This window comes from Ursus maritimus, unplaced genomic scaffold (genome assembly GCF_017311325.1).
Source record: "Ursus maritimus isolate PB19 unplaced genomic scaffold, ASM1731132v1 scaffold_24, whole genome shotgun sequence".
NCBI lineage: Eukaryota > Metazoa > Chordata > Mammalia > Carnivora > Ursidae > Ursus > Ursus maritimus.
In genome coordinates this window covers 5873291-5886322 of record NW_024424897.1, presented here as the reverse complement: position 1 = coordinate 5886322, position 13032 = coordinate 5873291, and the positions used below count along the sequence as shown (strand labels likewise).

Here is a 13032-nt window from a genome sequence, read left to right as displayed (position 1 = left end):
CAAAATGTTTCCAGTTGTCTTGCCATATCTGTTTTGACAGAAATACTGAGTGATTCCAAAATCATTCCAAAGTGGGGTGCTTATAGCAACAACTCCCCCCCACCCCCACCCCCGCCCCTTGAAGTATGGCACAGAGCTTCGGAGCTCAGCCTCTGCGGCCGAGCTCCAGAGCTGGGTTTAAACCACCCTCCCACGACCCCCCAGCAGTTACTTCTTAGCTGGATGACCTTGGGTAAGTTGCTTCACCTCTGTGCCTGCTCCCCAGCTGTAAAACTGGGGTTTTGGCAATTACTGTTGCTCCATGTTTTTAGGTAACATTAAGTGTGATAATGTCATTAGAATAACAAGGACAAATGCCACAAACAGGTTTGGGAACAAACAGCTGACTCCTGATAAGCATCCAACTTAACTGATGGAGGAAGTAGACGGCGGTGCCAGAGACCAGCCTCCTGACTGGGGGGGGCATTTGGCAGCCAAGGGCATGCGTCGGTATGTTTTACAGAGGGAAACCCGAAGCAGCAGCTGAGCCCACGACAGTTAAGAAGGACTTTACTGAACTCACTCATCATCTGTCTCCTACAAACCCCGGCTGCACGTTAGGATCGCCCCACCGGCTTTCCAGAGCACGGGGCTCTGACTGCTCAGGGACTGAACTGATACCAGGCAAGGTCCAGATGATTCTAATGAGCAGGGCTGAGGACAAGCGAGCTAGCATGGAAGCCTGGGTGGGCAGGGCCTGCCTCCCTTGGTTCACAATGGACACGAGGTACCTAGCGCAGTTCCTGGCCACACCAGGCATTTGAATCCTAACTTTTAAGGACTGAATCATGGCCACTAGGTTTCCATTTCTGCTTCCCCGCTGCCCTATCACACCAGTGTGTAGGAACCGACCACGTGAACCAGCTGAGAGGCTGGCAAAGGCACTATGGAGAAGTTAGTCTCCGCAGGACCCCAGGGCCTCAATGGTAATAAACACCTCCACAAAGAAACTCCTTCCAGGAGGTGCCAGCTGGCACTGGTTAACCATTCACCAGCCCCCCCCCCCCCGACACCACAGAAAGAGAGCAGCCCAGGTGCGGCTCCAGCCCAGGGCTTTCTGGAGTCCTGGGCTTCCTGCACTCTGGCCAGGACCTCCCAGTCCACAGGCCAGCAGCCAGACAGAGAGGACAGGCAGAACCCAGCCACAGGTGAGGCGGACAGGTGGCCTGAGGCAAGAGTCCTGGATCCAGTCTCTTTCCGCACCCTACCCCAAGCCTGACTTCTCTCGGTGAGGACGCCTGAATATACGTATCCTGAGCAGCATCCAAAACGACATCACAAAAAGGACAGAACGCAGCTGAAGGAGTAAGTATGAAAGGCAGAAGGGGAAGGCAGTTGCTAGGCAACGGGCCCTAACCCACCTTTGTTCGATCCCGTGATGGCAATGAGGTCTGGTCAGGGCTACTTGACCATGCCAATACCTTTTTCTCTCAACAGCTGCTTCTTTGAGTCAGGGTGCGGCTCGGGCCCCCAAAGCGTGGGGCCTGCAGGATTACCCTGACCGGCCCGCTCTTAGGACACAGGAGTGTTAACAGCAGAATCAGGTAGTGACTCCTTCCTTCTCGCCACTACTCCCCTGAACTGGCTACCGGTCCACAGCCTGCCCACCTGAGCTGCTTCCAGATTGGCTAGTTCTTCTGTTTCCAGCTGCCTCCAGGGGAGCTTACCGAGGCCTCAGCTGGAGTCAGTCCACTCCTCGACTCTGATGCTGATCTCTCAAAGCGCCTCCCAAACGCTTGGCAGTTGAGGCAGGGAAAACAGCAAGGATCTATAGCGGTGCGTTTTAGGGATGGGAAAGTTCTTGCTCACAGCAGGGCGTCAAGCCCACCATCCCTGCAGAGGTGGGCCAGCTTTCTGAGACCGCTCCAGAGGATGAAGTTGGGGGTGGACAGCAGCGCCTGGGACAGGGCCTTGGAGAGGCCCCAGCACTCAAGGCCTCTGGCCCCTCTTTTCCAGGTGCACATGGATAAACTGAGAAACGGGAAGCTCATGTGGAATGATGAGTTCTGGCAGAATCCGTGGGACCAGGGAGGCCTGGCGGTGATCAGCTTGTTCATCACCATGATCCTGCTTCTCATTGTGTTTGCCATTATATTCGGTCTGCTCCCTCCACTTGAGAAGGGCAACCGGTGTGAAGAGTCGTGACCTGACTTTCTGGGGGCCAAGAAGGGGCCCACCTGTTAACTCTCAAAACACCATGTACCTTTTCTTCAAAGCCCTTTTAAGAGTCTGCAATTATACATGCATGTTAGTGTCATTAATTAATTAACTAATGTGATTATCTGATGAGTGCCTGTCTTCCCCCACTGAACCGAACACCACAAAAGCAGGGCATGGGTGTCTTTCTGCTCACCACTGTATCCCCATACCCAGTGTGCCTGGTACAGAGTCCATTTCAAACAATATTTGCTGGCTGAATAAATGAATGAATGAATAAATGATCAAACAAATGGACAGACAGACGGATGCTGGGCTGTCGGCTCCCCCAGACCACAGTCCCCAGATGACAGCGCCCAGTTCAGTTGAGGGGCAAACACAAAGCTGTTCTTCTCAGACAAGGTACCGAGGCCTCTAAGCTAGAAGTTGCTTCAACCTAATGACTGTTCCTTTCGACACTCGAAGAGCACCGTCCGCAGTGAACAAATGCTTGCGATGGCCACAGCTCAGGGAAAAGAGCTGCACGCGGAGGAGAGAGGAACACCGCTGGATGCCCCGCCCCAACCTCATTCACACTGACCTGAGTGTCTCTGCCACTGGTCCCAGAGGTGCCCAGGTATCCCTCACCAGGTCCCACAGCCCCCACGCACCCCAGACCACCGTACAACACCATCTTTTGTAGACGTGGATCTGCCTCCGCCAAAGCCTCCACACCAGCCTGGCCCTGGCTGCCAGGTGCCCTCCCTTAGCAAACAGTTGCTTTCATTAAACCACAAACCAAGACTATTCTTAGAAAAAGAGCAAATATCTGGTGGGGAACAGGCGATCCACCATTTATGCAATAAAAAAACATTTCTTTTTTACTCAAAGAGCAATTTCACATTCAGCCACAACGGCCGTGTTTACTCCATCCCAGGCAGTCCTGGAACCCGGAACCCAAGCATGCAGCCCACGAGGTAGGAGAGATGAGGCTGCGTGTGGCGCAGCGGGAGGCCCACTGATGCCGAGACCCCCAGATGCACTGAGAGGCCCCAGCTCCTCAGCAGGACACAGGAGAAATAAAGGCAGGGGCCCCTAGCAGGACCTGTCCTATTGCTGGGCAGCCGCAGCCCAGAGCGACCTGGCAGTGCTAACCCTTCAGACAGTCCCGCAGAGCCACAGACTCCTCCCAGAAAAGAACCCAGCAGGATGATCTCCAGCAGAAGGGACTCTGACAATTAGCAAGGACACCCAGCCCTTTCATTATGAGCATTTTGCTCAAGCCGGAAACAGCCTAATTTAACAACTCCCAGTACTAGTGCCTGAAAAGGGCTCTGGTCACGAAGGCTGTGGGCAAGGGTGCCAAGCACCTCTGCTGGGCGTGACAGAGGCCAAGCGAGAGACTTAGTCTCAGAGGAGCCACCAAATCATCAGTGAGGAGGACGGGGTGGGAATCAAAACACACGGCACAAATAAGTACCTCTCTGGTTTCCAGAGGAGAGCCCCGAACATCTGCTAGACACCAGGTCTATTACTCACTCAGCTCCAGGCTTCAAAAATCTAGTCTTGCAAAAACCAAGACGGGACACATATATGAAACGCGCATGTCACTAAAAATCGGGAGACCCAGGATTAGAGGTGTCTGTGTACTGTGAGCTTTGTGACCATGACTCTGTGGGCATCGGTCTATTCATCTCTAAGTCTGAGGCGATCGCTTCTGCCTCGTCTACCTCACAGGGTGGTCCAACGAGGTCTAACCAATGTGAGTTTGTTTAGACCAAAGGGCTGCACGCATGCCAAGTGCTCCCGGCTTGTCCAGAATCATCCCGGCTGTCCCTCGTGTCCCGGACCTGTCCTGCCACAACCTGTCTGCCACTGAGCAGCCAGCAGGCTCTTTCAAGCCTCTGCCACCAGCACATACAGGTAAAATAGAGACGTGGATTCCACGTGGGCGAGCTGGTGTTACCACAGAAAAGCTGACTTCTCTCCAAGCTTATTATCCACCCCCAACAGATACAGTAGGTCATGGGGCTCTTTTTGGGTCCAGGATAAGAGTGACTCCTCCTCAAGTGAAGCCAGTGGTCCAGCTCAGTGTCACGTGATGACCGCAATGCTAATGGCTCAGAACCAATCACATGATTCATGACGGGGTCACTCACGGGGCCAGCGACTCCAGAAGTGGGTGGAGTGGGGTGGATGGATGGCCGTCCAAAGTACTGAATGAGTCTTCACACTGCTAGTTTCTGGGGCCTTCCTGGCAAGGATACTGACTCCCAGGCTGCCTGATAGGAAACGCCCCACACAGTAGCCTTCGGCAGGCAGCGTGCCTTGGTCGCCCAAGAGCTGCCCTATGTTCGCTGGTTAACTGGTAGGCGCTGGGAGAGGAAAGATCTCACTAACATATTGCTCCACATATGAAATAAGTCACTCACCCCAATCCTTCACAGAAGGTCACCAGGGCATCAAAGGCCAAGACAGCAGCTTTATCAGATGCTTTGTTCCCTCTCTTCTCCTAGAGACAAAAAAAGACCATTTAGCAAAAGTCTTACATAGTTGAACTACCTTGTAGCCTAAACGATGATGAGAGAAAAATATCAAATGAAAGTAAGAAAGCCATTTACAAAATGGTGTCCCCAAACCTAACCGCGCATCAGAATCACCCGGATGACGTTTTATTTTTTTTATTCTTAAAGAGTTTATTTTCAAGAAACATCCACACCCAACAGGGGGCTTGAACTCACAACCCCAAGCTCAAGAGTCGCGTGCTCTACTGACTGAGCCAGCCAGGCATTCCCCGCCTGGATAACTTTCAAAAAGTGACCCAGACTACCGAATTGAACTTTCTGGAACCGGAGCTTTGGGGAGTTTATTTTCAAAAAGCTGCTCAGGTGATTCTCATACAAAGGGCCCAGGGACTGGCATTTGGGAACCCTATATAATACGATCCATTTTTTGGTAAGATTTTATTTTTAAGTAACCTCTACACCCAATGTGGGGCTCAAACTTACAACCCTGAGATCAAGAGTCGCGTGCTCCACCAACTAAGCCAGCCAGGTGCCCCAATATCTTAAGTCCAATTTCACAGTGAACTTACACCCAAGTGTGTGTCGATTTGAAGGAACACACATACCTCTGTGTCCAGGCTACACCACAGTGTGAGCAGCGACTTCTGAGTGCTGCAATTACACATTATTGCCTTTTTGTACATGTTTGTCAAAGTTTCCTTTAAAAAAATTGTGAAATTTTTAAAAATACAGAAAAAGATACAGGAAAGGAATGAAAATATAATAGACACTGATATCTGAGATCTTAACTATTGACTTTCTGCTTCTAGAAGGTGATGAATCATCCCCACCTCCCAAACACACATAAATACACCTACTACCTCTCCCCTCACTTCTGCCAATCTGTTTATATCACCATTTCTTCTGAAATCATAATTTTCCTTATGGTGAGGAAATTATAGCAACATAGTTCAGAGCTAAACCACATGACTACATTTTTACATTTCTCATGATCACCTATCCTTTCTTGTACAACTTTGTTCCCCCAAAATTAATAGCTGTTTTTTCACTTCAATTTTAGTGTATTACTACTCCACCCCCAAATGCTGTGATATAATGAAAAAGTCATGTCAACAGGGGCCAAATATGGCAGGTTCCACTTTTATTTTTAGAAACTTCTCCCCGGGAGCCTTCTGTCCCCCTGGTTCAACTTGAACTGCCCCTCCCTCGGCCTGGCGCACAGCTGAGACCGCCCTTCAGTGGCACCCCAGGACATTCCTCTTGCCTGGCTCAGGTCAGATCTCTATCGTCCCCGCTCCGATTACTGCCTCTGTGGTGGGGGACATCCTTCAGTAGCTTCTCCACAGGAGGGAGTTTCTTGAAATCTTGTGTCCGAAAATGTCTTTTTTTTTTTTAATCATAAAGTTTAATTATGGTTCAGGAAAAAATGAGTAAATAACTTTCTCTGAAAAAACATACGTCTGTGTAGACTGCAGTTACTGGGGGCTGGTAAGTTAAACTGCCCCACTTTCTATTCTGAAAAATCGTAAAAAGTCCCCGCTCCCGTCTGATTATAGAGATGCATGTGCCCAAAATGGTTGAGAATCAATACAAGAAAGGCAAAAGCTGCAAAGCTGAGCATGCAACAGGGTCTAAGAGAAAGTCTCAGAAACACCCCAAGTGGCAACAAGGAATGTCTGGCTGGAATCTGGATTTCTTTTCAGTCATCTTTGTCTTTTGCTCCGTGGTGAAGGAGGCACATGCACTGAGATTTCCCTTTTTGTCAGACACTGCTCTGTGCAGCTCATCCACTTCCTGTAACCCGGCCTCCCACTGCTGTCTGTGGCTCTCAGGTCACCTCCCCAGATGGGGCCAGTTGCTTCTTCATCAAAGCAAGGAAAAGCATTTTTGAGGACATCTTCCGGGTCTGTGCCATTGAACTTTTCACCACACACAGTGAGAAACATGGTGAAATGCATGGGCCCCGGAGCCTCATTTATCACGGCGTCCAGATGCTCATCGGCTGGATTTTTTCCCCAGGGAGGCAGGCATAGCATGCAAATCTTCCTTGTCAATGACACCCTCTCTGTTCTGATCAATCATGTTGAAGGCCTCTTTGAATTCCTGTCTGTGACTGCTCAAACATGGTGAACACCTTGGATGTTGAGCACTGCGGGCGCTTCTTGGTGGTCCTGGTCTTTGCCCTTTTCCTGGACATGGTGGCAGTTAAATCCCTGCACAGCCGAGAGAATACGAGCACGTCCGTTAACCTCCTCGCTGCCGCTATCAATACCCTTCTACTCCCAGAGCCTATAAAGACCAGCACTTCCGGACGCCCAACCTCCGCTTAGCAAACCGGAAGCTGTAAATGTCTTTAACCTGCCTTCACACTTAACTGGCTGGCTGGGTAGGAAATTCTAAGTTGGAAACAGTTTATCTAGAATTGGAAAGCACTGCCTCATTGTTTCTCATTTCTAATATTACGATGGAGAAAACTGGCGCTGCTCTGGCCCCCAGACATTCACGTTATCACCTCTCTGGAAGCTTTCTGGATTTTCTCTTTGTCTCACGTGTCTTATTGATAAGCCTAGTGTGAACTCTCTCTTTTTTTTTTTAAGATTTTATTTATTTATTCAACAAAGATAGAGACAGCCAGCGAGAGAGGAAACACAAGCAGGGGGAGCGGGAGACGAAGAAGCAGGCTCATAGCGGAGGAGCCTGACGTGGGGCTCGATCCCATAACATCGGGATCACGCCCTGAGCCGAAGGCAGACGCTTAACCGCTGTGCCACCCAGGCGCCCCCAAGCCTAGTGTGAACTCTTATAACTCACCGTGTAAGCTTTAAATAAATGTCTTATACCTAATCACCTCACCAAAATCTTTTGTCTAATTTGAATTTCAGATACATTCCAGTTAATCACGTCCCCTTCGTTCCTGGCAAAATACCAGGTCCACGCAAGGCCTCTTCCTTCCCAATCACAACTTGTACTCCCCTTCCCATTCATTCATTTATTGATCTAGTCAAAAAACGTTTATTAAGCACTTACTATGTTCCCAGCACTGGTCTGGCCATTATAGAGACACAAGAAACAAGAGGTCCCTGCTCTCATGGAACTTACACTTCAAAAGAGCAGAAAGAAAATAAGTAAATCTGTAATGTCACACAGTAATAAACATGATTTCTTTTTCAAAAAGCAAGAGAATAGCCCTCCTGGGTGCTCAGCTATGCCTATGAGCCCATGGTCCGCACATACTGTAATTTCATCACTGCTCATGGCCAGGTATTGTTTGTTCCCCAGTGTCAGCCCTTGTGACCAATTCTATCGATACACAGGCCCTCCAGCACATGAGCTTTTATTTCAGGTGATTTGGTCTCAGAAATACGGTATCTGGGGCAAACGGTACATGTATATTAAAGCATAATGGGGGGGGTGCCTGGGTGGCTGTCAGTTGAGCATCTGACTCTTGATTTCGGCTCAGGTCATGATCTCAGGGTCCTGGGATCAAGCCCCACATTGGGCTCCGCACTCAGCACAGAGTCTGCTTGTGCCTCTCCCTCTGCCCCTCCCCCAGGTCGTGCTCACTCTCAAATAAATAAAATCTTCTAAAAAATTAAAAAATAAAAACATACAGTGTAATAGATATTGCTAGAATGCTTCCCCCCAGAAAGACTGCAACACTTCATTCTTCTCCAGGCAAAGTGCAGGCCCTCTCCTGTACGTGCTTACTAGCCACGAGTGTTAGAGCCCTTTTGCATGTGTGTCATTTTACTGCAATTTGCACTCACCTGATTACTATTGAATCTCACCGCCTTTGGACATGCCGTTTGGATGAGCTTTTCTGGGAACTTGCTTTCACACACTTTGCTTTTTCCTGTCAGTTGGTGAAATCTCTCCATTTATCCTCAACTTCAACCTCTGGTTTGCCATCTACGGTAATCAGTTTTCCAGATTTGCTGTTTATGTACGGGCTTTGTTTATGGTATCTTTTGCTGCCCACATTTTTTTCATGGGTTCAGGATTTTAGAAGTTCAAGAACTTGGGGCCCCCACCCAAAGGGGAAATCACCCTTAAAAGGATTTTACACCACACTGGAAGGAGCCCTCCACCCTTTCCCATGTGATAGATGACAAACACCTGATTGGGTGACAGGCACAGAGAGGGTTAATCAGATTAAAACAGCCCGCCAACGAGCCCAGAAAAAAACTCCAAGACTTAGAAACTCCAGTGGTAACCCTCTTGGGTCCCCTCCCTCCCTGGGAGCTTTGTACTATCACTTTGCTATCGCTCAATAAACCTTGCTTTGCTGCCAAAAAATAAAAGTTCAAGAACTTTAATTCAAATACTTCTTTTTTTAAAAGATAGCTTTCTGAATTTCTAATTTTCATTACAAAACTATTTCTAGCCCTACGTTATACACTGGAATAAAATGTCTTGCAAGCGTTGTTTATTTTTTACATGTAGGTCCTTAAATCTGCCTTTTATATAAGGTGCCAAATGTGTGCTTTCATTTTATTCCAGAAGGATGCCAGTACCACCTACTAGACAGGCCCTTCATTTTCTGTTAAGTTGAGCTATCAGCTTCATCACATATTAAACTCTCACATGTTCTGGGCCTTGTTTCTAATTCCCTTGTCTGGGCCACTGCTTGTTGCTGTATTATGTGGATTTGGTTACGGCAACACCTCAGCACATTCTGACACTGGGTTAAGCTCGTCCCCTTCACCATTCTTCCTGTTCAGGCTTTTCCTGGCTGTTCCCGGGCACTTTTTCACATAAGTTCTAAGATTCCACTTTCCAGTAGAAGTCTTTTGGGATTTCAGCTGGAATTTCATTTATATTAACTTTGAGGAGAATTGACAGTTTTACGTCTTCCCACTCAGTTTTTGTAACTACTCAGAGCTTGTTTTCTTCCCATGAGATATTAGTCTTCATCTAAATCAGTAGTTCTCATCCCTGACTGTATGTTAAAACTAACTGGGGAGTTTCTTTTGTTCTTTCTTTTTTTTTTTTTTAAGTCTCTTGTTAATAGCCAGTAACATTTACATCAGGTATTCTATAAGCTTTATTCTTGCAAATTAAATTTTTTTTTCCCATTTCCATTCGTAGGCATTCATGGTCATGTGGAGAAAAGTTAGGCTTTTTAAAATATTTCCCTTATATTCAGCCATCTTGCCAGGTTTTCTTATGAATTCTAATAGATTTCCAGTAGAGACATTTGTTGACTTTTCTACCTTGGTTTCTATTCTTTCTGTCCCTGTGGGTTTACATATTTTTTTATCCTTTTAATGTCATTTTGGTAAAGATCAGATATAAGTACTGCCATACATTTCTTTCTCTTTTTCTGGCATTCAATATTTCTTATAAGGAAAAGTCTACATGTACCCATTTACAACTTCACAAATTATGCTTTGGGGGACTTTATCCATGTTGGTTTATGGACACTTACTGTCATTTTTAACTGCTTTAGACCATTCCACTGTGTGACTAACCCACTGTTTACTTCTCCAATACCCTGCAGAGGACATTACGACGGAGTTGCAGCAAACACCTCCGTATATCCTTGTACACACGGCAACTTGCTTATCTAGAAGTGGAATTACTGAGTCACAGAGCACCAGTACCCTCCCATTGCATGTATCACCTCGTCTCTCTTCAAAGCAGTCGTACCAGTTCAGGTTGCCGACAGCACCGTGAGTTCCCCTTTGCCCACACCCTCGCCAACAGTGACTACAAAGATGTACGTTTTTGCCAGTATGATGTGTATAAAGTGACAGCTCATTATTTCCTTTGCATTTCTCTGATTCCCAAGGGAGGCTAAGCAACTCTTCATACCTTTATTAGATAATCTGGTTCCCTCTCCTGTGAAATTCATACTTTTTGCTCTGCAGCTGTTTGCCTGCTGTAGATTCACCTGTAGGAGTTATCCTCTACGTCGTCAGTCAGTCACGTATATTGCACCAACAACGACTCATTTTTTCACCTTGTTTATGGTGTCTTTCATTATACAGAAACTTTTAGTTTGAATTTAGTCAAAGAGATGTCTTCCTTGATGGTTTCCACTTTTAAAATCTTGCTATGCTCCCCCCTTGGTCAAGGAAATAAAATATCTTCCCTCAATTTTAGTTTTGAGGGTTGTACTCCACCTGTAATTCACCTGTGAATGGTACAGGACGGGGCATCTGATGTTATCTTTTTCCAGCACCAATTGTTCAACAGCACATCCTCTACCTGTCGATCTATGACGTCACCCAGCATACATCAAGCTCACTTATGTACTTGGATCTATTTCTAGGCTCTCTGCAAAGCGTGTACAACCAGTTTAAAAAGGGGGGGGGGAGCTCAAAACAAAGAACTTTGAACAGTATGAGAAAATGGTTATGTAACCATGCTAATAATACAAGGCAGACCGGGATGCCTGGGTGGCTCAGTTGGTTAAGTTTGACTCTTGATTTTGGCCCAGGTCATGATCTCAGGGTTGTGGAGCCTGCTTAAGATTCTCTCTCCATCTCCCTCTGCTCCCCCACCCAAACAAAACAAAACAAAAAAACACAAGGCAGGACTGATCTTGGCTATGTAAAATAACAAGCACACAAGAAGATCACACTAAGATACACTAAATATAAAGGAAAAAGTCTAACCTAGCTGTTGCAAGCTGCCTATTCACTAGTACACCATTCTACCCTCTGCTATACCTTATAGCCCCAGGAGCACCCCTGTAAGCTCACAGAAGCTCCACCTGGGTTCAGAAATAAGCTGCATGAAACTGGAGAGTGGGGGGTTTGGATGGAAAGGGCTCCTGCTGCCCAGGATTTACCTGGAGTTTCGCTACTTCCTTCCTGATCAGGAAACTGACTTGGTCCCGGTCATTCCTGGAGTAATAGAGACGGCACCAGGAAGGCTTCCCATCCCTGCCTGCCCGGCCAGACTCTTGGTAGTATCCAGCCATAGACTTGGCAATATTCCAATGGGCGACAAACCTGTAGGATCCAAAGAGACAAGCAGCATGAGCTGTGGCAGAAAAGCTGAGGGGAGGAGTGATCAGAGTCAGGGAAGCAGGGCTCTCCGAGGCGACCAGGAGCAGGGAAGCTAGCAGGTTTCAGAGTAAATGTGGCTAAGACCTCCAAACCCCATCAGCAGACCTCTCTACCACACAGTGGCCCAAATGAGAGGCCACAGCAGAGTTAAGGGGGGAAATTTCAGCACATATGAGAAACCGAAAACCCTCACAGTCACAGCCCAGAGGAAAAAGCACTGGGCTTAAAGAAACAAGATAAGGCCACTAATGAGCTGCACAACCTCGAGTAAATCCCTTTAACTTCTTTGAAAGAGAGAGGGATAACATTACTGAATACCTGCTATGGGCCAGTTTATCTATTTGTCTCATTTAATTTTACATTTATTATCAGGTGAGAGAACTCCATTTTATAGACAACGAAATGATTCGGGAAAATGTGTACAGGGTGACACAGCAAGGGGACAGTAGAGCTAAGATTTGGGCCTAGGGGTGTCTGACTTCAAAGCCAGCCCTAACAAGCCACAGCCAACCCGGGGTCCAAACTCTGATTCCAAAACTTGTGTTCTTTCAAATTAAGCACATAGACTCATTCCTCCCCTGACCAAATCAGCTTCCCTGTGAGTCTTAATGAGACCATGTATGCAAAAGTGCTCTGTAAATCATACAAGGCATTATTGTTGGTGTTAATCAGAGCAAAGGGCTTCAGGCTGTAGCTGAAAATGTCTCTGGAAGGTTAGGTGGGGCTAGAGGTGAAAGACTTCCTAACAGTTGCCAGGGTGGGTCTAGGAGGCTGGGATGTACCCATTTCTCTTCGGGACTGTCAGTAAGCAATAGCAAGGAACGCTGGGAATAAGACATTGCCTTTGGTTTTCCACAGTGAGCAGTTTAAGGTAGTTCATTCCAGCCCCTCACAGGGACCCTGTGCTAGATGTGAGAGAACTGGGCTGCGTTAACGGATGGGCCTGATGGCTGCGTGCTGCCCTCTACTGGGGGATGGCGGAACCCTGCTGTGCAGTCAGCAGGCTGCATAGCACCTGTCACCATGTGAGCTATGCGCTGGGGATTCTCTCCTGGGACCGCCTTCCCCTCTGGCCGTAGAAGGAGGTCCCTGAGGCAGAGCACTAGGCAGCCCACTTGAGCCAGGCCCCAACTGGGAAGGTAGGGCAAGAATTATCACTCACCTGACATTGGCTTTGTCCACTCCCATCCCAAAACTAACGGTTGCAACAATGACAGGGACCTTCTCCTCCATCCACTCATTCTGCACCAGCGTTCTTTCAGAAGCCTTCAGGCCTATGACAGAGGGGAAGGTGGTGAAGGGAACCCATATTTCCC

The 13032-nt window shown here is 47.7% G+C and overlaps 2 protein-coding genes across 8 annotated transcripts in view; one reads left to right on the top strand and one right to left on the bottom strand.

Annotated features, from left to right (window-relative positions):
- Positions 1–13032, bottom strand: part of RECQL5 (RecQ like helicase 5) — a 35386-nt gene that overhangs the window by 17722 nt on the left and 4632 nt on the right. For all 6 annotated transcript variants that reach the window (XR_005837325.1, XM_008693769.2, XM_008693770.2 and 3 more), the window contains exons 6-8: positions 12879–12990; positions 11497–11659; positions 4608–4687 (exon numbers count right to left, since the gene is read on the bottom strand). Coding sequence is in view for 5 of the 6 variants with exons in the window: in XM_008693769.2 (XP_008691991.1) it covers positions 4608–4687; positions 11497–11659; positions 12879–12990 (355 nt within the window). In the remaining variant the exon portion in view is untranslated. The remainder of the gene's footprint in view (positions 1–4607; positions 4688–11496; positions 11660–12878; positions 12991–13032) is intronic.
- On the top strand, positions 1103–2512 carry SMIM6 (small integral membrane protein 6). 2 transcript variants are annotated; one of them, XM_008693767.1, is made up of 2 exons: positions 1103–1344; positions 1996–2512. In XM_008693767.1, exon 2 carries the CDS (start codon positions 2002–2004, stop codon positions 2182–2184), a length of 183 nt encoding a protein of 60 aa, XP_008691989.1. In that variant the 5' UTR covers positions 1103–1344; positions 1996–2001; the 3' UTR covers positions 2185–2512. The 2 variants fall into 2 exon arrangements, with proteins under 2 accessions (XP_008691989.1, XP_040496160.1); XM_040640226.1 differs by having other exon boundaries at positions 1103–2512.